General features: G+C 38.9%; 1 protein-coding gene across 1 annotated transcript; it reads left to right on the forward strand.

Moving 5' to 3' along the window:
* Positions 1–5,371: 5,371 nt before the first annotated feature.
* Positions 5,372–27,926, forward strand: LOC137258594 (sodium- and chloride-dependent glycine transporter 2-like). Its single transcript, XM_067796299.1, has 18 exons — positions 5,372–5,577; positions 5,731–5,753; positions 6,121–6,172; positions 14,208–14,288; positions 14,628–14,766; positions 14,864–14,995; positions 15,249–15,525; positions 16,178–16,310; positions 18,132–18,266; positions 18,651–18,754; positions 21,468–21,592; positions 22,656–22,768; positions 23,205–23,342; positions 23,470–23,569; positions 24,067–24,167; positions 24,991–25,158; positions 25,599–25,734; positions 26,939–27,926. Exons 4-17 carry the CDS (start codon positions 14,226–14,228, stop codon positions 25,731–25,733), a joined length of 1,863 nt encoding a protein of 620 aa, XP_067652400.1. The 5' UTR covers positions 5,372–5,577; positions 5,731–5,753; positions 6,121–6,172; positions 14,208–14,225; the 3' UTR covers position 25,734; positions 26,939–27,926.
* The last annotated feature ends 68 nt before the right edge of the window (positions 27,927–27,994 follow it).

The following is a 27,994-nucleotide window of genomic DNA, read 5'->3' on the forward strand; positions in this document are numbered from 1 at the left end:
AAACACATCGGAAAGTAGACATTTTAGTGAAGAATACCTGCATGGCTTCATGTGAGCCGACCTTCTAGAATCACACTGGGTGGATTATCGCCGTCCGAACTGATATGCCCAACCGAAATGACATCACCTTAAAATTCGTCAATCACAAAAATCATGCCTTACATCATCTGCGCCAACTCCAAAACCTTCATCAAAAACGTTGACACCACCATCGCATATCCGGTAAACACAAGAACACAAAGCCTACGGGTTCGGTTTCATGGTCGTTCGATACAACAAGAAAAGAAATGTTCCTACGGTCTGCAGAGGTTCCGCTAATGCCTACAAATATCTCGCATGTTTGCAACGTGACGGGAAAACCATCAGAAAAAGGTGTACACCGTCATCCCTATGCGCATGACCCAAGACGACTGGTGGGCTCAAAGCAACAGCGCTCACTGCCACTCACTGTGCGACGAACCCCTGTATGGCGATTCCACCAGTGATCATTTCTACATCACCTGTAAGTACAGAAGTGCCGCTCACAACTCCTGCAACCTGAAGCTCAAAATCAATCCGAAAATCACCAAAATCTCCGTTGTGTTTCACAGTCTTCATGGTTACGATGCTCACTCGATCATGCAGGCAATCGCGAAGGTCGACGTTAACGTAACGTGCACCCTAAACACGGAAAAAATACAGTCGTCTCCATGGTCTAAAATTCATAGACAGCGATCAGTTCCTGCTGTCATACCTAGACAGTCAAGTGAACGCCAAGACACGGAGAACTTAGACATCACCAGTTAATACAATGACGCCGGGACTCGAACTCTGCTGCTGAGGAAGAGCATCTAAGTCTACGAATACATAGACGTGATTACCTCCCTCAACCGCTTTTCCAGCAACTTGACCGACTCGGCCATCACCCCAGATAATTACGATAATGCCTCAAGGTGTGGGACAAACAGGGCTGTAAACATTTCGGCGATTATCATGACCCGTACTTGAAAACCGACATGCTTCTGCTCGCCGACACGTTCGAGATATTCAGAAAAACGTGCTTTAGACGGTATGGCCTAGGCACTGCATGGTATCTCTCCTGGGGCGCCTTGTTAAAAGACCGGTGCAGGATTGCCATGGCTGTCAAATGATACGCGAGGGCCAACAAGAAGTAGGTGGAAGGTTACGTCCAAAGCAACCCAACCAAACACATTCTTTATCACATTCTTTATCAGTATCTATCAGTATGTATAAGTCAGTCAACCCCTCAAGTCTTTTTACAAAATACGCTCATTGGGAAACTGTTCCAATGCTTTCTCGTTACTCTTACCTTGTCATCGGCTATGAAAACATCCCAGGTGAGATGCTATCATCGGCCCGACGTCGGCTGATAGTCTGCAGCGCCGGCTAATATTGGCATCGTTGAACAGCGCTGGGCCAACAGCGGACCAACGGAACCCAGGTAACTCATAACATATCCAAACATTTGGTTAACGTTTCAAACTTGTTTATCAAAGAAGAAAAATCGTCAAAACGTATATAGTTACAGTATTAAAACAACGTCTTTCAATATATAAAAGCATGAAATCATAGCTTTCGGCGAGTTAGACGGCTGACTTAGAGTGCTGGCGATTAGGAGAGCGCTTGACTCTGAGAGTGCGGGTTCAACCCAAACTAGAATTCGTACTTTACTAAGAAAGTGTAAGCCTAAACATAGCATGTGTCACATTGGACCACTTTCTAAATGACATTGTGTAATCACAACAAAATCTTTGTTTTGAAAAGTTGTTTTCTTTTGCGGTTCAGTATAGAAAACTCGACCTCCACATTTATGCGAGAATTTGTTTTGGGAAACCTACCGTGTAACGTGGCTCATAATTTCCTATCGCTATGTCCATTGGCAATCTGAAATTACCAAAATACAATAGACTAAGTATCATTGGCTTAAAGATATTTTCAATAGCCCAAGTGCATATACAGAGAGTAATTTTACCTGCAAGGAATTCCAGCCTGGTTATAAGTTTGGAGTGATGATTTTAAAAGTGGATATCATGAAAATAGTTCTCACATATGCACTCTCAAATGGCCCATGGCACTTTAGACCTTTGGGAAACACCGGAAACAAATCTTTACGACCATCATTCACGAGGAGATGTAATGAACTTCAAACTGAACAGAACTCTTATCATAACAATCTATATGAGCACATTTTGCACAGGGTGTGTAAATTAACAAATCATATCAAGCGTTTTAATGATTTCAGTCATTTCACACATTGGCCGTAACATATTTACACGATTTGGCTGAAAATCTTTGTTGCTGTTGTTTAATGCCGCACTATTAATTTTGTCTTTATCCTGTCAACAAAACTCTCATTATTTGAAACAAGTGTTACCACCAATCTTACCCATGCGACACACAAAGATGTCTACATGTCCATAACGGTACTTCACCTTTGCCGATCAATATGAGTAGAAACCTTTGAAGGGCATTCAGAAGTGTAATACATACGAGAAGCAAAGCAGTTTGCTGTTGTCTAATGCCGTACCATCAATTTTGTCTTTATCCTGGCAGCAAAACTCTCATTATTTGAAACAAGTGCTACCACCAGTCTTACCCATGTGACACACAAACATGTCTATACTTCCGTAACTGTACTTTACCTTTGCCGATCAATATGGGTAGAAACCTTTGAAAGGCATTCAGAAGTTAAATGCATAAGAGAAGTAATAGTTATTAATTGCAGCTTCTCAAGTGTAAATAGCAGGACGTTTCGGAGTTTTTACGCCATGTTTTTGTTATCCTAATATGGTAAGTGATCTAAACCTCTCAAACGGATAGCATATATCTCGAAGCAGCCTTTCTGGGTGTGCTGGGATAAAAAGCAGAGCCGCAATGTATCCACCGTAAATTTACGAATATTGTTTAACACGTACCTACTAAATACCTGTATATGTATTGTTTTGTTATGCACCAAGTGTTTTTAATGATCGTCTTTCGTCCGTAAGAGAGAAAAAAACATCAATGCCATGTGTTTGTTTCGCGGAAGTACTGTTTGTACCAATATTTGGGTACTAAACAGCTTCGCATCCGCCGACCATGAAAAACGTTACAAAATGCGTTCATGTTAATGGAGTTTGGTAAAAGACGCCTTAAAATATGTTTCACGTGTTCTACATTTCATCCTATGTGATGGTGCAATGTTTGAAAATAACAAATACTGCAAAGGATTCCCTTTGATACATGCATGCTTGCGGTTAGACCGTGCTTCGATTATCATATTATACTGCCGCAGGCAAATGAAACTTTTTTTCTGTCCTAACATGTCATTTTAAGTGTTCATTAAGCACATAAAAATGAATTTACGTAAAACTATAACTGACCTCACCACGTTTGAGTGTTTATATGACTGTGAGAGTTTAAGGTGTTTACATACCTTTTGTTTGTAGTATATTACCGTAAAAGAGTTAAATGTTGAAACCAATTACGTATCTATTATATGGTTATGTGGACTGCAACACTTCCTGTGCTAGTTCAATGTTTCCAAAGGCGCTAGTATTCAGGCTAACAACGTCGCAGTGAGATGTTATTAGATTTAAACACCTACACTGAAATCAGTGTGCCAAATGAATATCAAAATCAGTGTACCGAGTCCTTTTCGTGCTGTACAGTGCTATTCCCCTCCACCAATTGGTCAGTGGACAAGCATCTAACCTAATTCAGACGGATTAAGCTGGGAAACGTAGAGTTGCAAGAGTAGGCATTATCGGATCATTTTGTGATCATTCAGTGGATTCCACGGCATTTTGGGAGGCTATCTAGCTGGACATATGTCAGTAAAGGTTCATTCTATTTTGGACTAGTAAAGGGATCTTTGTTGTGCTGGTACCGGTCAGTGAACCTGTGCATCCACATGAAAAACAAATGTAAGTTAGACCATGTAAACACCGAAGCAACGATCACCAGGACTCTTGTGACCATTCGTGAAGCTGCGTTTTGGGGCCTTTTGCAGACTTTATACTCAGTACGTAGACATCTTTGTATTGTACCTTTCTCAATAGGCCAGAAGTCGCTAGAGTAGTAAATTTCCTTATGATCTGATATGATTTCCTTGACAGCAAGCATGTTTTCTAAGTTTAACTGTAGCGTTCAGAGGTATCACTTAGAATTAGTTGTGTTTTGCCATTATCAGTTACGGCCACGATGCTAGGTGTATGGACAGAATACACTGAACGTCAAACGTGAGCAGTGAGAATACAAACGATGCCTCATACAGTTGCACAGACTCATTACCATCATGATCATCAACCTTAAAATGCAAGTCATGTAGACAGCTTCCTTTGTATGAGCATCAGTGACAAAAATATGTAATTTCCTATACTGTCTCCGCTGTTGTTTCAGAAATGGACAGCCGCATTAAATTGATTGAATCACATTTAAACGATAAACATTCATCTTATACACGATAAAAAATCGCCAATAGACCAACCATGTCTAACAACATATAGCCGCATCTACACTCGTGTCTCCTAAGAACAGAATAATTATGTTGAAATCTAAGTTCAAGGCAGGTGTTAATTTAAACTGAATCTCCGTAATTGATGTATGAATACATAATTATGAACGTATTATTTGTCATTCATTACCTAGTGAAGCGAGCGATTTTTATGCTTGTTTGTCCTGTTGAAAAGAGAGAATAAACTGAATCAATTGTAGCTATTATAGACGTGGTGTACAGTCCTTTTGGGTTTGGATAAAAGGTATCTTTAAGCAATGAAGAAAAGGAGGTATATTAAAATACACTTGGGATCAAATGAAACGATACCAAACTTTTGAAAATTATGATTTGTTTTTCACTATTTACGACCAGAAACATTCAACTGATTGCAACAAAGCTGACTCCATTAAACAACGATGACCGTACACATCATGAACCTAGAAATGTGAACTTATTCACGATAGTTTTGTGCATGTGTACACACGACAAATGTTGTATATAACAGGACGTCATAATGTTGGTGGGCATCTACATTTTACATTTATATTTGCGACTATTTGCGACCATGCCGAGCTTTTTGAAAGACGAGAGAAAATGGGCAACCGACATGATCCAGATACACGCTACCCAAAATAACGTCGCCAGGATTATCGCTTGTAGCCGACATACAATAATTAGGCTGATCACCAGTTACAGACAGACAGGCAGGGCACAGGGCAGGTCGGGGAGTGGCAGATCTCGGGTCTCCACCCCAGATGAAGACAGGTACTTGCGTATCCTGCAATCGATTCCTTACTGTGATATCACCAGCAAGGACTGTTTCCAGGAGACTTCGTCAGCCTACAGACCCTACCGTGGTGCAGCACAGAGGCGCCTACATCGACGTCGATGAGTGAGATGGGCACGTATCGTCCAAGGTTGGCAGTGCAGATAATGGGACAGAGGTTTAATTACTGGCGAAAGCAGATACCTCCTGAACATACCTGACGGCAAAAGTGCGTCAGTGTCACAGACAGTGACTTATATTATTAATATAGTGGAGAGATCGAATAAAGAAGATCGGAACACCATGGCCAAAACTACAGAAAGTAGCGTGAAAGGTAACTTAGGCTCAATCATGGTTCTTACATCTGAAAGATTCCTATTCACGATAGCAGATTTAGATACCTCCTTTCTCTGTCCCTTAAACATACGACTGTTATAATTGATTATTCAAGAGACATAATTGATTCAGTTAATTTACTCTTTTCTAGAGTTCATCCGAGTATGAAAATCGGTATGTATTCATAATTATGTACATGCGTTTTATGTATGCATCAATGAGGGAGATTCAATTATTATCAGCGTCTCCCATGAACATGAATTCTAACACAGTTTTCTTGTTTTGGGAGACATATGTGGGACTAAATGTTATCACCCATGGTTGGTCTATTGAATGTTTCTGTTGTGTACACAATGAAAGTTAAATCGATTTAATTTGGCTGTACATTTGAATGATAATAGAATGATACAGGTGTAATGTTGTCCTATTCTTCTTTCACATACATAATGAATGTTGTCTATTAAATCAATTTAATGTGGCTATACATTTGAATGATAATAGAATGATACAGGTGTGGTGTTGTCCTATTATTCTTTCATAGAACTCAATTCCGGACTGAAGGTGTGTAGCAAAGGAGCTTGTTCGTTTCTCTGGTAAGTTGTGCTCATTGCAAATGCTAAGTGTTTTTTGTGTCTTAGATTTGGTAGTCGTTTGCAACCTCACTCGTCACAAACATTTGCAAAGTAAGCCGATGTGTTGTGGAAGGTTCACACTCGAATTTCTTTGCAACACTTGGAAACATTTGACGATGTGTACCTTGTATAAACATCACTCTATTAATGGTAACCTGTGTTAGTTGCCATTTCAAACATAAACGCATTCCTCGCAACCTAATCATACGGTTTCACACTTGTCGGTGCATTATTATGTTACAAACCATTACTTGTCGAGGGTTCACTATTCGAATATATCGTCAGGACATGAATCCATGCTGTCTAATGTAGGCGCATAAGCTCATGTTGCACTGTTCGTGGAGTCATGCAATTGTGCCATCTAGCTCATGGTGTCCGAAACAAATTGAATATATCTCATAATTAGCACAAATGGGTAATTCAAGTGGCAATTATTCAGGACTCGTTTATTCTGTCCACACAGCTCTACACGTCTATCATCGTGACCGTAATTCATAATGCCAAAACAAAACTAATTGTAAATAAAATACCTCTGAAAGCTACATCGAAACTGTAGATGATATGTTTGCTGTCAGGTAGGTGCGGAAATACTATTTACTGAATAAGAACTGAATCTTGAATGCAGAAATTGAATACATACAAGGAAAGCTTGTTAGTGCCGCCGTGAAACTGTTGTAATATCTGCCTACATGATACATTCATCTACATAGATGATACTAAGATCCTCATCGATGCATTCACCCACTCTTTATATCTGATATATACACATAAGTAGATCAAACGTACATGACCGTAGATGTGTAGATGGTAGTTATACTTGTAGAAGATATATGTTTAGAGATAATGCTTACATTTACAAAGATGATGTAATATACTTTAGAAAAAAAGTTACCATTTCTTACCAAATTATCGAATAATCCACCATAATTCCAGGTTTTATTTAACCCTTAATTCAGATGCTAACAGAATATTCAACAACGAAAATCTGTGACATGTGAGTGAACGTATGTTCAATCTATATGAACGTACATATCTTCCACATGGGATTAAAAAGCTACAACGAGTGAGTGAGTGGGTTAATATTTAACGTCATATCGGCAATATCTCAACCATATCGTGACGAGAACATTTAATACTGAAATGAAATATATGTATAGTATAAAAACCTGTCAGCGAAGGACAGTAAAACAACAAGAATATCACAAATGGGATTAAAACTAGCGTGGATAGCTAGAACTAATATCACTATTCGGACAATACAATATAAAATCAGGCTATAGATTGCCAGCAACTGAAGGTAGATCACCATACTAGGGACCGTGGAGACTTACAGTGCCTTTGCTACCTGCATGGACCCTAGTCGGACTTACATCATCCCCTCAGCTGTTAGCACTTTAGAGCTATCTGGCCAAAATCTTTTTAAAAATACACATATACTACGACTAAGATCAGTGGAAAGTTTAAGTTCATTGTGAATGTTTTTGGACTTACGTACCCTCTCAGGAGGACAAAAAATTTACAATACTTCAACCCCCTTTGAGGGTACAGCCACCAACAATTCAAGTTACCAATCCAAACTTCCAATGATTAAAATACATCTATTTACAGAAACATACTATTCAAAATTCAACCAAAAAATCAATTTCTTTTAAAAGACAAATAATTAAATGAGACCTAACGCTGGTAAAAAGATCCTTAATTGTTTTAACTGTAAAATACTTATCCCTTGTGATGGAGAATTCTACATAGTCAAGCAGGATATGCTTGACTGTGAACCTCTCATCACAAGGGATACAAAATGGAGGATCCTCACCTTTTAAAAGGTATACATGAGCATATCTAGTATGGCCAATACGACATCGTCTTAAAATAACCTCTTCAAATCTGGACTGACAGCCCAAATAAGTGTAACCAATATACGGTTTTATTTCATGTAATTTATTTATACCTACTTGGATGTCCCACTTCTTCTGCATCAGATCACGGATGCAAGTTCTAATGCTAGCTTTGTAATAAGTATATGGAATGAGAAGTGGTGTCACAGATTTGTTCGGCGCTGCCTTGGCAGCAAGACCGGCCATTGCGTTACCGGAAATGCCAACGTGACTGGGTAACCAACAGAATACGATGTCGTATTGGCCAGTAGCAAGTTTATTATACAATTCCATAATTTCGATTAAATGTGGATGTTTACAAGAGATATGTTTAATGACCTAAAGACAAGAAAGAGAGTCTGAATAGATTATATACCGTTTATGTTTAGGATGTCTTTGAATATATTTAAGAGCCGATAGTATGGCGTTGGCTTCTGCTGTAAAAATAGAACTGTTGTCACACCTAGAAGATATTGTTCTGGATCCAAAAAAGGTCAAATCTGAATCGAAAATAAGTCCCAAGAACTTAGCCTCCTAGACAACTTTGATAGGGGTGCCACTTAGAAATAGCTCTGGGTCTTTATGAGGTTTATATTTACGGCAGAAATGTATACAATTGGTTTTTGATTTAGAAAATTTGAAGCCATTTTCAAGACACCATTTATCTATTTTGTTCAAACACAGCTGCAGTTGCCGTTAAATTGTATGCATATTTTTCCCACGACAAGAAATATTAAAATCATCCACAAACAACGATCCATCACTTGAATCGTTTTAAAACTTTTGATAAACTATTTATCTTTATACAGAAAAGTGTGACTGACAAAATACTGCCTTGTGGAACACCCTGATCCTGATTGTAATGATCAGACAGGGTAGAACCCACACGGACCTGAAATTGTCTGTTATTTAAAAATTTGGCTATGAATTTAGGCAAACGACCTCGCAAAGCGAAATCATGTAAATCTCTCAGAATGCCATATTTCCAGGTTGTGGCATATGCCTTCTCAAGATCAAAAAAGATAGACACAGCATGTTGTTTATTAATTAGCGCGTTTTTCACACATGATTCTAAACGCATTAAGTGATCGACAGTACTTCTGTTTTTACGGAAACCACATTGTATATCTGTTATGAGGTTATTTGTTTCCAAGTACAAAACAAGTCGATTATTTATCATGCGTTCCATGGTCTTACAAACACAGCTAGTTAATGAAATCGGACGATAATTGGATGGATCCGTATGATCACGTCCAGGTTTAGGTATTGGTACAACTATTCCATCATGCCATGAAGACGGGAATTTCCCAGAAGTTCAAATATCATCAAAAATTGATAAGAGCGTCTCTAAACAGGATTCTGGTAAATGTTTCAGGAGTTGATAATGTATGTTGTCAGCTCCTGTAGCAGTGTCATGAGCTTCATCAAGAGCAGTATGGAGTTCATGAATATAAAACGTTCCATTATAATCTTCTCCATTATCAGAATTGAAATTAATAGTTTTCTTTTCTTGTTTTTAATGATATTGCTGCAATTTAGGTATATAATTCGAAGAGGAAGAATGTTTAGCTAGAGTTTCGCCAAATTTATTCGCAATATCTGATTTATCAGTAAGTAATTGATCTCCATGTTTAAGATGATGGACAGTAGATTGAGTACTTTTATCGTTAATTTTCTGGACCATGTTCCATACCTTGGACATGGGTGTCCGAGAATATATTTTAGATACATAATTTTGCCAAGATTGGCGTTTGTTCTGTTTAAAAGTACGCCGCGCTTTAGCATTTAAAATTTTAAATTTATACATGGCGACGGAAATAATGTTCCTAGCTTGTTTACAGTAATCAGTGAACCACGGTTTTCGAATATGTGGAACTGCAGAGGAATTTGGTATACACTCATCAGCTGTGGAGTTCATTTCATTAGAAAAGCACTTGATAGCATCAGGAACGTCAATAAAACGTTCAGGTTTTAGTGTTTCATCTAAAGCCCAGTTAGCCTTTTTAAAATTCCGCCTTGATGATGGAGGAACATCAGATGGAGATTTTAATATAGTAGGAAAATGGTCACTTCCACAGAGGTTTTCGAATTTATTAAGTAGTTCTGAATTTTGTGAGTGACAAGTCGAGAGCAGAATAAGTCCCTGTACCAGGCTGTAAATATGTGTTGGAACCATCATTATAAATACATAAGTCAATGTCAGTCCTCCAGCAATTTACCTTTAGTGTTTGTAGTTACACTACCCCAGAGTGGGTTGTGCCCATTTAAATCTCCCATTATAATACAGGGCTTCGGGAGTTGGTCAGAAAGATGCTTGAAGATCAGTTCTTGCAAACGTCGGCGAAATATAAAGAGAGCATAGCGTAAACGCTACATGTAAAGTAATTCTCACTGTAACAGCTTGCATATTAGCATTAAGTGAAACAGAGCTTTGAATAACGTTTTGTCTGACCAGAATGGATGATCCGCCAGTGGCCCTATCACCCAGAGGTGCAAAACAATGATAAGCATTAAATTGACGAGGGTCAAATGTATCTATTTGTTTTAAGTATGTCTTTTGGAGACATATCGCTGAAGGTTTAAAATCTTGGTCTAATAGCTGTAATTCATGTAAATTAGTCCTCAATCCTCTGCAGTTCCACTGTACAATATTATTGGAATAAACTATCTTTTGGGGGGGATTTATTGGGGATCTACCCCGCACTCTTTTGCGACAAGCTATGTGCCCTAGAATGGACGTTTTCAGAAACGTCCATGTCTTCAAGAGACCTGTATTTATTGAACAATTTAACTTTGTTCTGTGACTCTTTAGGAGCACTGCCACTTCGTTGTTTTGAAGCATCAGGCTTTGGCTTTGGTTTACTTTTCACCGTTTGTTGACTATCAGCTGTCGATTGAGACTTTGAGTGTGACTGAGACGATGATGATGCTTTGTGATCGGAAGAAGACTTTGATGTACTAGGAAGTGATTCCTCAGTCTGAGCTGACATAGCAGGGTACAAAAGCTGTGGAGACTCGCAGTTTACACAAGTCAAGGTAGTTTGGCAGCTTGTGGATGACTTTGTTATTTTAGAGCTGTACACAGGTGATGGTTTGCTACTGTAGCATAACTTTCTGTCAGGTTAGATCTCTTCACCAGTTTTTTGCCTCAGAAAAGGAGACATTTTGGGTAAACTTTATTCTGTTTATTGCCATTTTCTCTTTCCAAATGGGACACTGTTTGGAAGAAGATGAATGGTCACCTGAGCAGTTCGTGCATTTTTTAAAATCGCTGTCACGATCTTCTGTTTTGTGTGTCTTCTCACCACAGTGAGGACACACAATTGACAATGTACAGGTAGATAGATACACCATGTCCGTGTTTCTGGCATTTAAAACACCTGAACGGGTTAGGGATGTATGTCTCAACTTGGATGTTACAGTAACCTGCCTTTGCCGACTTAAGAGTATTTGGAGACGTGAAGGAAAACAGATAGGTGTTTGTTTGGATAGTTTCATTATTTTTCCGGGTTGAAAAACGCTTGACATAAAGCACGCCTTGATCTTTCATTTCGCATGCTATTTCAAGTTCTGACATATCTGCAAACAGTCGATCGCGATGTATGACAATATCTTTGGTTGTGTTTTGTGAGCAGAGACCGTGACCGGAATGCCCACGAAAGATGTAATGTTCATCAGGTTAGTTGATTGTTGTTTTTTCGCGCACTCAACTAACAGTGCACCCGAACGTAAGCGTCTAATGGTTTTCACATCCCCAGCAATACCGTGAATACCCTTGGATACAGCAAAGGGGTTCAGCTTTAACGGTGTCTTATCAGGAGTCTCTATCACGACGAAAAGCGGCCAATACTCAATCGATGCAGACGGTCTGCGGTCAGTATCATCAGGGTCAGTTTCAAGTAAACGTTTTGTTTTTTTTGGGTGGAATTTCATAAGCCAGGGTTAGTTTAATTTGGTTCATCATCCGAGCTTCCCCATCCACCACGGAGTATCATTAGGGCAATGCTAAAGTAAGCGGGCCTCCAGCTTACAGCACCCAGGATGCCCGGATGACATACTCCAGCAGAAGAATTAAAAGATTACTAATTCCACCACATTGGCCCATGAGCCACCGCCTTCTGGGCATACGACTCTAGGCAAAAACATGAATTTGTAAAATTGAAATTCAGAAAGTCAAAACATCGGCCAAGACCTAATAATATATATCAAAAAATATAACATCAAAATTTTTGCAACATCACATAAAGTAATGCTCAGGGCTTGGCGTGACCAGGAGATTGGTTGGGTCCATTCAACCACCCGCGGAACGCGGTCACAGGGTCGCAGTGCACTCAATCCCCAGACTCCCGTCCTCCACCGACACAGGACCGGAACCCACGGCAAACGGGTCCACAACGGGGGCGTTGCGAGCTCTTGGCGTTACCCAGCACCCACGACGAGGAGGTGGCTCGCCACGGATGCCAGCTACTATGAATATGTACGTGAAATCATGAAATGACTGTGTCAGTGTGTCTCTAGATTTTGTCCTTTTAAAGCCGTTACTTTGATTTCTGAAATGCAGAATGAATTTAGTGAGGTAATATTTACGTCACATCGGCAATGTTTCAGCCATATCGTGTCGAGAACATTTAACAATGAAAAGGACTATATGTGTATTCTGAAACCTGTCAACGAAGGACAGTAAAACAAATAGAATATTACAATTAGCATTAAAACTAGCGTGGAACGTTAAAACTCATATCACTGTATGAACAATACAATATGAAAACGATCTCTAGATCGCCAATAACAGACGGTAGATCACCAGGCTATGGACCATGAGGGTTTACAGTACCTTTGCTACCTGCATGGACCATAGATGGATTTACACCATCCCCTCAGCCGTTGGCGATTATAAGAAATTTTAGACAAAATTAAAATAACAAAAGTACTACACTTAAATATCCCGGTAACTTTACATTGAACGTTTTGGGACTTACGTACTCTCTCAAGAGGACAATAATTTTACCACATTTCAACCCCGTTTGAGGGTACAGCCCATAACAGTTCAAGATTCTAATCTAAACTTCCAATCATAAAGATAAGGGTGAATTTGAAGTGAAGCTGAAAGATAAGGAAATAAAGTTTAAATGACGACAAATGCAACACAAAAAACACCTTTAGATTACATAAAGAAGTCGCTTATGTTTTTTAATATGCAAATTGCATACCGCTTTCGATCAATAAATACGACATCAAAGCAGGACTATGAACACCTTTGTTACCATCATATTTTAATGGTGGTTCAACAATTTTTATACTCAGCAATGAGTGACTAAACCTGACCTCATCAGAAATCTGGAATGGGAGACTCGTTTCCCTCATCAGATTGCTGGAGACAAACTAGACAACGCATAGACCGAAATAAGGAGAGCGATCATACTTGATTAAGGCTACATAAGTTGATTAAACTTGTGAACATAGATGCACGAAATAAGACATACAGATAACAAATGTATTTTTATTCTTGAGAACTTGAGTTCAGTTCACCCACTCACTCACACGTGCGGGCGTTGAGGTCAGTACCTGGTGACACCACCCCTTGCAACCGTCAGTGCTCGACACCGCCTTTGAACGGAATACACAAGTTTTCAGACATTTGTTTTGGGAATTTTGTGTGATCCCTAATGGCAGTATCTTCTCCAGTGTATGAGGACGATGGTGACGTTTTACGGAAGCACCGATCAAGTTCGACCTATGCATGCCCGATCGCGTTTAGATCAGCCGATTTGGAAGGCCATAAAAGAACACTAACGTTTTCATTGACGATAAACGATAGAAGATTCTGATGACTGGGTCGAAGCTCTTTGAAGTCCAGAGACCTATCCTAAAGTGTCCGTTACTGTCACAGTAGCAGATCGGTGACGTAAGTGAAACACACGGACGAATCGGATGAGTACTGTAAGCCCCCATGATGTTCTTTGGTAAGAACACATGTTTACTGGATTGTGGTCGCATCGGAAAACTCCAGATATGGATGCACAATATGTATTATAGCATAGAGCTATTGTGCATTTACACGTGTTCTCCATCGTGGTGTATTATCCTAATGATACGATGTAAAACACATATTTGTGTTACAGCGTTTGGAAGGTTGATGAATGACCAATATGGAACTCCAAGAACATTGGGCCCGGAAGGAAGAAGATGCTGAAGTTGAAAACGTAAGAATAACTAAGTTAGCAATAATATACATGTACAAGTAGGCACTCATAGATGTTTTAACATAGCTTGAAACTTCTTTGCCATGTTCATGAAACTTGCATGCATATTTGGAAATAGCGAACGAGTAACCTAACTCCGTATGGCTTTATGGTCATGGAAATTCATACACGGTCCACATATTTACGTGAAACGTAGCAGCTCTTGTCGTCTATTCAGCTATTCAGTCTGAGACATAGTTCACCAACTGATATAATTTCATCATCCCCGAATCTAAGAGTTCCTGGGGTCGAACTGGTCTTACTTTCTATCATGTGAATTAATTCTACTATGCATTCCAGATTTGTGGTAACGACGAACGCAATGACATTAGTCCACAATGGTCGAACCAGTTGCAGAGTATCTTGGCTATGCTGGGATTCAGTGTTGGCATGGGCAATCTATGGAGATTCCCCTATGTCTGCCAAAGAAATGGTGGAGGTAAGATTTAGCTGAACACTGGATCAGTAAGACTAAGGATCAGTCTAAATCATTGGTGGTCGATGAATGTTTGTAAACTTGCGATCTTTGCTTTCAGGGGCGTTCCTGATTCCATATGTTATCTTCGTGGTATTTTTGTCTATGCCGCTATTTTTCCTCGAAGTCGCACTTGGACAGTTTTCCTCTCGAGGACCAATAAAGGTGTGGTCGATGTGTCCACTGATGACAGGTAATTTCCATTGGAAACATGCATGAAATTAAATGCATCTGCAAACATGTACGTTGTCGTTTACATAGTAATGGCAGTGCACTCTTACCTTCATGACATCAGAGCAGAATGTTGTCATAATTTGACCAATAGCCAAGATTTCAAGAATGTATCATAGATGATTACTGCATTAATGAAGGCTGAAAGTATACTAGTCAGCATGAAATTTGAAAATGTTTCAGAGCGACAAGAAGAAACTTATTATATTTTATAGGTATTGGTTATGGCATTCTGACTCTCGGCTGTCTCATCGTGCCATACTTCAGTATGGTGTTTGCCTGGGCTCTCTACTACATATATAGCTCCTTCTCTACGGTACTGCCCTGGACAACCTGCGATAACACATGGAACACACCACAGTGTGTCTCTGCAAGTGAGGCACGTCTCTCCATTCCCCAAAATGTGTCTCAAGAACATGTTACCTACACATTTGAGGCCGAGAATATATCTGCAGATGTCTTTGGCCATACGTCCACAGAAGAGTTCTGGCAGTGAGTTTTTGCAAAGTTTCTGAAACATGTAAACTGAGCTTTCAAATCTTTAAAAGTCTCGCCTTTAGTAAAAGTCATATCGTGAACAGAACATCTGTTAAATAGTCAGCGATAGACAAGCCAACTATGTCTCCAAAGATATTAGTCTAGGAGATAATGCAACTTGTGGACCAATTAAACTGGTTGTAAAATGTTGCTGTATTGTCGTAATTATTTTACCAGATCTAACGAAGAGGTGGTGGTAATGACTAAGTCATAACAATGACTATTGATTTCAGAGGACGATAGCGAAAGTGCGTAATACCGCCATATTACTTCCATCTGAAAGATCGTACTTTCCGTGGCTTTTTGCGTGGCCATTACCTTCAAAAAGAAACCTCAGTTGAAGATGTTTTCACAATTATCTCACAATTACCTGTATTGAGAGAGCATCTGATGTATGATTCTGTCGTGTCTAATGGAAGTGAAGTGTGCTTCCTAAGACTATTGGGACACCAGTATCATGAACAATATTTCAAAATGCCAGCAAGTGTACCAGTGACAAAAAGATAAGGTAATTTCTTATATGTCAGTATGTTCGATACTTGCATAATGTTCGAGTCCCGTGCTAAAGCTGCTATGTACCCCAAAAATAATATTTGTTATATTGAAGGTATCGTGTTCTGGGAATCTCCTCTGGGATTGAAGAACCGGGACCTGCACAACCCCATCTGGTTCTCTGTTGGTTCCTTACATGTCTGGTCGTTTTGCTATGCATCATTAAAGGAGTAAGGTCTGTCGGAAAGGTACAGAAACTCTGTTTTTTCTTCATCCATTCGGATAAATCTGTCTGTCAGTATATACATGTTGGTGCATTAGGATCGTCACTTTAATATTATCTACATAATAAAACAGCTAATGATGCCGACTAGTCAGAAATGAAAATTGTCATGACCAGATGTTTGATATGCATTTAGAAGTTGGTATGGTAATACACCTGTTGTGGATGTGCAACTGTTTTTACATGCGACGTTTCTGGGCCAATCCTTGCCCTTTCATCAGATGAATGCAATGAGCCTATGAGTTCTTGTGATGTAATATGCGTGCCTAAATATGAAAAAGACGTTTAGGTGCACTTTACTGCACGTTATTAATTATTCCCACAAATTCCAACTTAAGTCCAACTTAAGTATAGAGGTATAAGGGAATTACTTCACTGTTTACTGTTTTGCATGAACGTATAATAAACGGTTTATATTAATATGAGATATCTTAAAGGTCACATGCAACGCAAAACGGTATGCACTTACCGAAACAAATCATCAAAAATGTCAATTCAGCCTGTAAAGTTGAAAACAAACGCGATGAAAAAAAGCCCGCGAAATTCAAACGATTCACTAAATTTCCCCCAGAGCTGGGTAAAAAGTTATTTCAACAGCTGGGCTGCACTGCGCCCGTGCGCAGTGAATAGGTTCTCGCAGCCTGAAACAGTATGCATGCCCGGAGTATGAGGTCGTGATAAGTAGTCTAATCTTGGTTGTATACACAAACAAGTAAATAATCTACAAAAACGTGTTGATTGTAGTAAGCAGCCTCTGTCCCAGAGAAAGCCCTATGTCTGGTTTATTGACACCTCTATGTCTGTCTGCCTGTCTAAAGACCATAAAAACAGCTTTAAGCATAAACCACATATCAGGCTACACGCCATAAACAAAATAAATTGAGTTATGACTAGTGCAACCGAGTCCTGTCTCTGCCTCATTATGTAATTAGGCAGGTGCGATATTTGAACACATGACATGTTTTTATGTCTGTGAGTTGCAGACAAACTACATCGATTTTTCTCGGAGTACTGGATCTGACGGAAACTGGTGCAAAATCTTGTCAGTTTCAAGTCCTGCTTTGTATTTGGACGAATGACAGTTTCCAGACACGCAGTAGTTCACCATCTCTACTGAGATGATTTTTTATTGGATCGAACGCAAATTCAGAGAACATGTATCTACAAAACCCATCATCTCTATGTACATTCTTTATGGATAACAACTTCTCCCAGTGTATATGATTTTGTTTGACAACGGTATATGAATCCATACTGTAACGACGCATCAAGTACAATAAAAGAAGTTGTTACCCATTAAGAATCTTCTGTACACAAAATGAGCCCTCAGCGTATCAGCAAATGAACCAGCCAATCGGAAGCTGTCGTTACACTTGAGTGCACATCCACCCTCTTTGACTGGGTTCGGTCTCCCGAGGGGTTGTTTCGGGGTAAGTAAGCCCTAGTATAAAATATTGCACTTTTGAATCGCGATTGTGCGCTTACAATTTTGTTTATTTGTTTTTAACAAGCAGCATTGTATATTATATGTCATGAATAAGTGATAATTGTGTTTTAATTATGTTCGACGTTTTGATTGCATGTGACCTTTAATCACAGGTGACTGAAAGTACTTTCTATAACAATATGTTAATCAATATCTTGTACGTGCGTATTTCTCAGTTTGTTGAATGGAACTGCATTTCGCCGATTATCCTGAGAGATCCTGTACACTGTACTGTTTCGTAAAGCGAGTAGTGGGATGAGCCCAAATTCTGTACAGGTGATAATATTGTTCTCCTATCAGGTGGTATATGTCACGGCGCTGATGCCTTACCTTCTCCTTGCGGTGCTGTTGGCCAGGGCGTGCATGATGCCGGGTGCAAGGGATGGAATATTATTTTACCTGACGCCTGACTTTACACGTCTTAAACACTCTCAGGTGAGAAAACTTTACAGGACATCGACATTTTGTTTTACACTTGATTGCATGTGAGAATCTTGAAAATGACCCAACTCTTAGTGTCAACCAAAGAGAGTTACCAATACATCAAAAATGCGTCGTTGTTTTCGCATGCAAATCATGATCTACAGTTTGTGCAGTTCGTGCGCTTTTAGAATTTCGGTTGAATTATTCCTTGAGGGTCACGTTATACCGAAAGTAGTTAAATTGTTTCTTTGCTGTGGTTAAAGACGAAATGGATATTACGAAACAAATGAACTGCTATTTTTCTTTTTTTTTTGTTCATAGTTTCTCCTATGTCATTTCTGGAAATACCCGATTCATCTTTCTGTCGTTGAATGCGGATATTTGTCATATGTCTAGGTGTGGCTGGAAGCTCTGATACAAGTCTTCTTCTCAATGGGTCCATCATGGGGCACACTGATAACATTATCGAGTCACAACCCGTTCCACAGCAGCATTACACGGTATGTCTCTTCAAGCAGAGCAAAATAGACAATTATAATGTAGAGTTCCTTTTCAGATGTGAATGATCTACATTTTCTAGCAGTGTTTGTGTCAATAATATATAGCTTATGTGTGTTGCTACATGGCGGTTTCTTCATTTAGGTAATATATGTTATGTCACCAACACAGCCTTAAAATCAAGAACCGAAGTACATGCGCACAGTCCCTGTCCAGTACCTGATTAGTTTTGTTAATGTGAGTAAGTGAGTTAATATTTAACGTCACATCGGAAATATTTCAGCCATATCGCGACGAGAACATTTAACAATGAAAAGGAATACATGTATATTGTAAAACCTGTCAACAAAGGACAGTAACACAACCAGAATATCACAAATGGAATTAAAACTAGCGTGGGAAGTTAAAACTAATATCACTATTCGGACAATACAATATAAAAACAGGCTATAGATCACCACCAACAGAAGGCAGATCACCATACTAGGGACCGTGGAGACTTACAGTACCTTTGCTACCTGCATGGACCCTAGATGGATTTACACCATCCCTTCAGCTGCTGGCGATTGTAAGAAATTTTAGCCAAAATTAAAATAACACAAATACTACGCTTTAAAATCCTGGACAGTATGAATTTACTTTGAAAATTTTGGGACTTACGTACCCTCTCAGGAGGACAATAATTTTGCAATACTTCAACCCCGTTTGTGGGTACAGCCACTAATAATCAATGTTCCTAATCTATACTATCAATCATTAAAATTCAACTATCTACAGAACATATTAATTACAATTCAACAAGGAAATCAATTTCCCTTAAAAATCCAACAATTAAATGAGTATTTACTGTGTTAAAAAGATCCAAAAGTGTTTTTACATTGAACTATTTATCTCTTGTGATGGAGATTTCAACACAGTCAAGCAGGATATGCTTGACCGTGGTTCTCTCATCACAAGGGATGCAAAACGGAGGATCTTCACCTTTCAGCAGGTACGCATGTGTATACCTCGTATGACCAATACGACATCGCCGAAGGATGACCTCTTCAAATCTGGACTGACAACCCATGTGGGTATAACCAGTGTAAGGTTTTATCTCATATAATTCATTGACACCCACTTGGGTGCCCCACTTCTTTTGCATCAGATCACGGATATAAGATCTAATGGTGGTTTTGTAATCACTGTAAGGAATAAGAAGTGGTGTCACAGATTTGTTGAGTGCTGCCTCAGCAGCAAGGTCAGCCAACGTGTTACCAGAGATTCCTACATGGCTGGGTAACCTCCAAAAGACGATGTAGTATTGGCCAGTAGCAAAATCATTATACAATTCCATAATTTCAATTAAAAGTGGATATTTGCAAGAGATATTTTTAATAGCCTGAAGGCAAGAGAGTCGGAAGAGATTATATATTGTTTATGTTTAGGGTGTCTTTGAATATGTTTAAGAGCCGTTAGTATGGCGTTTGCTTCAGCTGTAACAATAGACCAGATAACTGGTAGTCTAGAAGATATTGTTCTGGACCACCGCACCACTGCACCACCGTCCTTGGAACCATCCGTAAATAAGGGGTTGTAACTGCTATATTTAGTTTTTAATTGATTATAATCTTGTTTATACTGTAATGCATTAGTTTCTGATTTTTTTAAATGAAGATAATGTTAGGTCGACGTTTGGCCTAACCAACTGAGAACAAAGAAGACGGGAGGGAGCTATGTTTTCCAACTCAATGGCGGCCGAAGAAAGAAAGGGTTTAATTCTGTGCCCTAGAGGTGGAACAAGAGAGGACTTCTTGTCTTACAAATCCTCATAAAGTGGATTGAACACACAGTTATATGCAGGGTTAGATTATAGAGTATAATTTAGTAATGTATTGTAAGGATAATTTTATACGACGTTGAGTAAGGGATGGTTCATCAGCCTCAACGTAAAGACTGTTAAAAGGTGAAGTTCTAAAAGATCCAAGACAAAGTCTTAAACCTTGGTGGTGGACAGAATCAAGAAGTTTAAGGTTGCTTTTACAGGCTCCACCATATACGATGGAGTCATAATCGAGCTTTGAACGGACAAGTGATCGATAGAGGTGTAAGAGGGTAGTTTGATCCCCTCCCCACTTTGAGTTAGAAACAACTTTCAACAAATCTAGCTTTAAGGGATTTAATATGAGGTAAGAAGGTTAAATGAGAAAAGTAACTTTGATGGGACTGCCATTTAAAGATAGTTCAGGGTCCTTATGTTTTCTACAAAAATGTATACAATTTCTTTTAGATTAAAAAAAATTTGAAGCCGTTTTCAAGACACCATATATTTATTTTATTTAAAAACAACTGTAATTGCCGTTCAATAGTACGCATATTTTTACCACGGCAGGAAATATTAAAATCATCCACAAAAAGTGATCCATCAATTGAATCATTTAAAACCTTGGATAAATTATTCATCTTGATACTTAAAAGTGTTGCAGACAAAATACTCCGTTTTGTTAAAACACATGTTATGATAAACACGTAGGTTGCTAATTCAGTTGCAGAATTTACACAACGTTTGAATTTAAACAGAAATTAGCCTATGGTGACGCTGCATTTAACGTCGGATGAAAATAAAGCACAATAACTGGAAGTAAAACTGTCAGTGCCTTGGTGCAAGGCGTAATGACAGTACGTGTATCTTCGAGACATGTAAGGCTTTAAATAACGTTAATGTTATGAATTCAGGACAACCGTAGTGGTAACCGTAGCTGGAGCCTTGACAAGTGTGTTTGCTGGTTTTGTGGTCTTTTCTACCGTTGGGTACCTGGCTCACAGCCTTCAGCAGCCTATTGATGACGTCGTCACATCAGGTAGCGTTACTTCACGAATAACAAGATTTTTTCAGTTATGTATCCCCTTATTGCTGGTCTACTTATATGTACTGTGAATATGTTTGTAGAGTCATCCATATCACACCAATCTAAAAAAAACACCCCACCTGACACATTATACCCCCGGCGGGTCACCGCCGAGAGGACCAAAAGATACTGTTATATGCCGCTTAACCCAGCCGGGTTCACCTCCAAAGGGAATAGGCATCAGCAAAGCAAAACCACCCAAAAATCCGCCGTGACCAAACACATTACCAGCAACGGAATCCAATTGGGTTCACCCCCTGAGGATAACTCTCAACGAGGATAAGCCGCGGATAATGCAGCGTAACCAAGTTTGGTTCGCCTCCAGGTCCGTTCTAAGAGGATAGGCAGCGGCCGATTATACAAACCCACCACTGGTCACCTGCTCCGCTTAAAAAAAAAACTTACCTGAAGATTGGCTGCACCATAAGCACAACGTCAACATGACCTGAAACAGGAAAGAAATGAAGCAGTAATTTGCAACAAACATGGACAAGTGTAAAGTTACAATGTGGTTGACATAACGCTATATATGTTTACCTAATAATCAGATGATTGAGACGAATTGTGAATATAGAATAGTTGGGAAGGGAGGGTGGGGAAATTTGGATTAGAATCTGCGGGAATTTGAAACCGTGCTGCGTGGGTACTAAGCGCAAAAGAGGCCGGGAAAGGGGGCAATTACTCCGGATTTACTATCTGCGGGAATATCAAAAATGACGGTGTAGGGGAGATTATAGAAAAGAGAAATCACTGAAGCGCCATAAAATATTTTATCATGCATTAAATTTGATAAAATTTACTTACTATTTGCATGTGTCCACTGCAGTTCCTTATACAGTAACTCTCTGAAATATAGATCTGAATATATCACCAATACGTCTTACTAAACATTGAGCAAATTTATGGGTACCGGATGACAGATTGCCATGGCGGATATTTGGCAATAATCATATATAAATACTCGTGACGCTCTATTTCATTTTCAAATCAACACAAATGAATTATCGTTTTTCAGGTCCTGGCATTGGATTTATAATATATCCAGAGGCAGTTGCACTTCTTCCGGTGCCCCAGCTATGGTCGGTCCTCTTCTTTGTAACAACGTTGATGATGGTGATAGACTCTGTGGTAATTCAGTTTCAATATTAATGAATAAGATCCTCATACATTATGGGATTTTGTTGTTTACACAGCTGATATATAATTATTTGACAGTTTGCTGTATGAAATGCACATTGTACATTAATATATAATGACAATATTAACACAAAAACCTTTGTGAAATACGACGCAGATCGTAATATACATACACGGTTTGCTTTGGATCTTACTTAAAGTCGCACGCAACAATATTCCAGCTGCATGGCGGTGGCACGTGCATAATCGAGTCTAGTCAAAGCAGTTCAGTGATCAACGTCATGTACATCGATCTACGCAATTGGGATACAATACATGGGTCACCCATGTCAGCGAATTGATCTTACGATAATCATGGGTTAAGATAATTCTAACCAAGATCTTCTCGAGTCACATATAATTAGAGCCTTGTCTTTGTTACAAATAGTTTGCGAATGCAGAATCAGCTCTCAGATGCATGAAAGAACTCTTGCCAGGGTCACTTCATTTCAAGTACATGCAGTCCATCCTGGCCGTTGCCTTCATGGGAGCAACGTTTCTTGTGGGGCTCATCTTTACCACTCGTGTGAGTTTTGCGTTCCATTCATTTGTGATATTAACATACGTGCCTATATTTTAAAGACGTGCAACATCACTTGTTTGGCATTGTAAAAAACTTACGTTGCTTATTTAATGGGGTGATTACATTTCAGGGAGGCGTGTACATGTTTACGTTGATGGATTGGTATGTCGTGGCAGTCGTCTTGTTTGTCACTGCAGTACTTCAGTGTATTGCCATTGGTTGGTTGTACGGTGAGTGATGTTAATCCATTTGAATCAATTTTATCTCAAATTCGGCTGGACTGTGGAAATATGAAATAAAAATCTCTGTACTTAACATTACAGATGAAAAGATTTTGTTGAGTCATCATGTTAGAGCTTTCCTTTTTGTATGCCCAGTGGAACGGTTTTTGTGGTTGAACAAGTCAAAAAGAGACAAGCTTCGGATAAGCATCTGACACACATACAAATATATATTATGCCGTATGCGTTTATATTACCACGATTTCAGGGACCGTGTGTTTTATGTGTGTGTACGTGTCAGGAGCAGATAAAGGTCTATACATGTTTCTTGTTATCTTCTTCTCCAAGCCCTGCATTTTATCGGCATTGTGAGAAGCTTGGTGCATATGTATATGACCTATCTTATCTTTTTCTCATTATACTTCGACAAACTTAGGTTTCACGATGTGAAACTAGAAACTAACCTATTTGATGATGCCAACGATATAATAACTGTACATCTTCAGGAGCTGATCGCTTCTCTGCTGACGTAGAAGCCATGACAGGCAGACCACTGCCAGCCATCTACATGATTGTGTGTTTCATATTCATTCCTACGGCCTTGCTGGTAATAGTATGCTCTATCCGCTATGTAACACGGACTCTGGATTAGTTGTCGCTCCAACATTTAATTAGACGGCTTATAAGAAACATCTAAACCAAATTTTTACTTTAGCCCTCCTTTGGTCACAGTAATATAAGTTATAGTCTACTTGTATATATATATATATATATATATATATATATATATATATATATATATATATATATATATATATATATATATATATATATATATATATAAGCCATTTCCGATTGTGTTTAAATATTTACAACAAAACCCTTATCAGTAAAGACAACTTATGCAGACATAAAATCTCTGGGCCAAAGGCAAAACTAGAAACCAAAATATAACGCTATGTCCTTAGCAACCGCAAAACTACCAATTTTTTTCCATGTTGATATTATCATTAATTCGTGACTGGAGATATACAACTCATCACTGTTTGGGCTTTCTGTAAGCATGTATAGCGCACTAGCTATTCCACATAAGTTACAATATGTGACAATAACGGCACTGGCAGTACGCGTTCAGAACACAACAAACACACAAATAATAGGAGATCTAAACTGAAGGTCTGTCACACCACGAATTAAACTGTAAAACACCCGTTTGTCATTAAATGATGACAACGTTCTAAGACTCTCACAAAATACACTGATTAAAGGATCAAAATAACGGACCAAGTGTCGCTGAATACCCATTAAAAAAACGCATATGTCCTAATAGATAAAACCGTTGTCTTTTTTGTGTAACTTATCATAATTAATTTGTCCTCTTCATTGCAATTTATGATAGTGCTTGTTTGTCGTTTTCATTGTCATTCAAGATTGTGCTTGTTCTCACTGTGGCCACTTACGAGAACCCTACATATGGGTACTATAAGTACTCAGGACATGCTGTGGTCGCCGGATGGTGTATTGCCCTGGTGTCAGTTGCCCCTATTCCTGTAACTATGGTGATGACAGTCATCAGAGGAAAAGGATCCCTATTCGAGGTAATTGTATTTGAAAGTGTATATCGAATTATGGACCTAACAAAATATAAACATATGTTTATAGTGGGAAAGCAGGCTGCTTCCTATCAAAATTCAGATCATGACGTGAGAACTCCAGAAATGGGTCTGACATTGCCCTGTTGCTATGCTTTGCAGTTGAAGCTTGGTGACTGTCCAAAGTCATTTTATTGAGAATGCTAACACACGGACAAAAGAAATGCCCTTATCCAGCCATTAGGGTATCTATACAATACGACTGAAAACAATACACATTACTAATGCGACATATCCTTTAATGAGGTTTTATATTGTTGACATTTGTATAAGGGGAAAGCACCAAACGTGGCTTGGTCATTTCGCTTGAAGTTCTTTTTTCAAATGCAGTTGAAGTGACGAACGAGGATCTCTTGTATTCACATGGCTTTATTTTGTATCTGTAGCGAGTGAAAGTATCCACATCCCCAACTCCTGCCTGGCGGAGGTTAAGAGCGCGACATGGTCTCGAAGAGTGGACAGATTCAATGACCATCAAAGATGCCTTTTTGTTCATGATAAGGATGAGAAGAAGGGAATAAGGTACATCAGCTTTTTTTTGTCTTTTAATTCTGGTATGTCTCTATAAGGGCCCATGAATTCGTTGATCGCACTTGCAGCTTTGATGATGTCTTTCGCTTACAATATGGAACTATCTGTATGGGCTTCATACATTGTTCTAATGTCGAACCCGGGTCTTTGGTGTGAGTGAGTGAGTTAATATTTAACGTCACATCGGCAATATCTCAGCCATATCGTGACGAGAACATGTAATACTAAAATGAAATATATGTCTATTATAAAACCTGTCAGCGAAGGACAGTAAAACAACTAGGATATCACAGAGTAGAATATAAAACTAGTAACTATACCTAAACTAATTTATCTATACAGGACAATACAATGTAAAAATGGGCTATAGATTGCTAACAACTGAAGGTAGATCACCATACTAGGGACCATGGGGACTTACAGTACTTTTGCTACCTGCATGGACCCTAGCTGGATTTACATCATTCCCTCAGCCGTCAGCAGTTTGTAAAATCGAGCCATACAATACAAAGACACTTATTCTACGATTAAAAACCTGGACATTTAGAATTTACTTTGACTGTTTGTGGACTTACGTACTCTCTCAGGAGGACTCTTTGGTGTGAGGAGTGAACGGCTTATCCATCAGGCTACGCTACCACCCCTCTACTACGCATGGACTCATCCATATTCTGCTGCCGACTTCCCTTATGTGACCGAATTCTGGTAGGATGGATACGGATACTGATGCGCATATGTATAATTTGGGCATCATCCCATCAATTGTTGAACGAGATACGTAGGGTGTCTAGAAATATAAAATGACGCCGTAAAAGGAGTTATGATCCTTTGTATATGTAAATGTGGTTGCAATAAGCTCTGCTTCCTCAGAAGATCAGGGACGGCGGGGTAGCCTAGTGGTTAAAGCGTTCGCTCGTCACGTCAAAGACCCGGGTTCGATTCCCCACATGGGTGCAATGTGTGAAGCCCATTTCATGGTGTCCTCCGCCGTGATATTGCAGGAATATTGCTAAAAGCGACGTAAAACTAAACTCACTCACTCATTCAGAACATCGGCATTCAGGATAACAGGTCAAATTATTATGAAAAGTAAGGTAGTATTAACTATGGTTTCTTGTGTCTTCATTTGTTAGTCTTTTGCATGCTATTCTGCATCCCCACCCCTCTGAATTTACTGTGTGATCCTTTATTTCAGCCATCAAGGGCCATCTGTTTGCCGTTTACACGAAGGATTTTGCTTCACTCAATATTGAACACTGCTGCTGGTTATATTTTGATGTTTATGTTTGAATTCATATTGAAGTTTTATGTTACCACGGGAATACACTGTATTTATCTGTAATTCACTTTTTGCGAGATCTCTGTAACAAGAAAACAATCATGAATTGGTTTTAAGTTTGTTTTGTATCGAGGTTGTTCTTATTCAGTGTAGGTATATTATCTGTTTTATGTATATACGAGAAAGAAAAAATATTGCATCGGTTTCATCAGGGTTGAAGCTTACTTGCCATTTCAGCTAGGTATACAGTCATGGTTCAGGCAGAACGCCGCAATATCATGAACATCTAGAATTATGTCATTTGAGGTCGTTGTCGGCCCATGATCGTATGTGACTTGCTATGGCATGTACGATATCATTTATGTATAAAATAACAAGTATGGGTTTCAGTTGGGAACCTTGTGGAACGCCAACATGTACGAGTTTAAAATCGGAGCAGTGTCCATTAATTGCGATTTTTTACTCTATTGTCTAAATTTCTTTCAAACCAGATCAAAGAGATCCCCCAATGGCGTAGTTTGTTTGTTTAAAATGACACCCTCATGCCATACCTTTAAGTTATCAAATGCCTCACTAATATCAAAAAAACAAATCCGACCTGTTTGCCTTCACCAAGTTCTTTCAGATCACACAGATAGGTTAACTGGCTAGAATTAACTTGGCATAAAACCCGACTGTAAATTCGTTGACTTATCATCGCATCCCAAGTAATTAGATGCATTATTTATAACATATTTAAAATTAAATTAAATGTGACCAGTCTGTAATTGGGACGTTTCATTTACACTATTTTTTATGAAGAGGCATTACTTCCATCTAAACAGCTGTAAAGTGAATTGTATGAAAGGACAATTTGAATGATTTTATTAATAAAAGATTTGAACGTCATATACCAACAATTCCACACCCTTCAATTCCAATTTGTACCTCATGTCCTGAAAACTATGATAAATTTTCCTTTACAACGTAAAC

The sequence above is a fragment of the Haliotis asinina genome, chromosome 12 (assembly GCF_037392515.1).
Source record: "Haliotis asinina isolate JCU_RB_2024 chromosome 12, JCU_Hal_asi_v2, whole genome shotgun sequence".
NCBI classification, from domain to species: Eukaryota; Metazoa; Mollusca; class Gastropoda; order Lepetellida; family Haliotidae; genus Haliotis; species Haliotis asinina.

Excerpts from the sequence above, each read along its gene's own strand:
- LOC137258594 (XM_067796299.1), top strand. The coding sequence starts at position 14,226 with ATGACCAATATGGAACTCCAAGAACATTGGGCCCGGAAGGAAGAAGAT. Across the intron at positions 16,311-18,131 it reads GAGTAAGGTCTGTCGGAAAG|GTGGTATATGTCACGGCGCT; the intron begins GTACAGAAACTC and ends TTCTCCTATCAG. Across the intron at positions 18,267-18,650 it reads CACGTCTTAAACACTCTCAG|GTGTGGCTGGAAGCTCTGAT; the intron begins GTGAGAAAACTT and ends TCATATGTCTAG.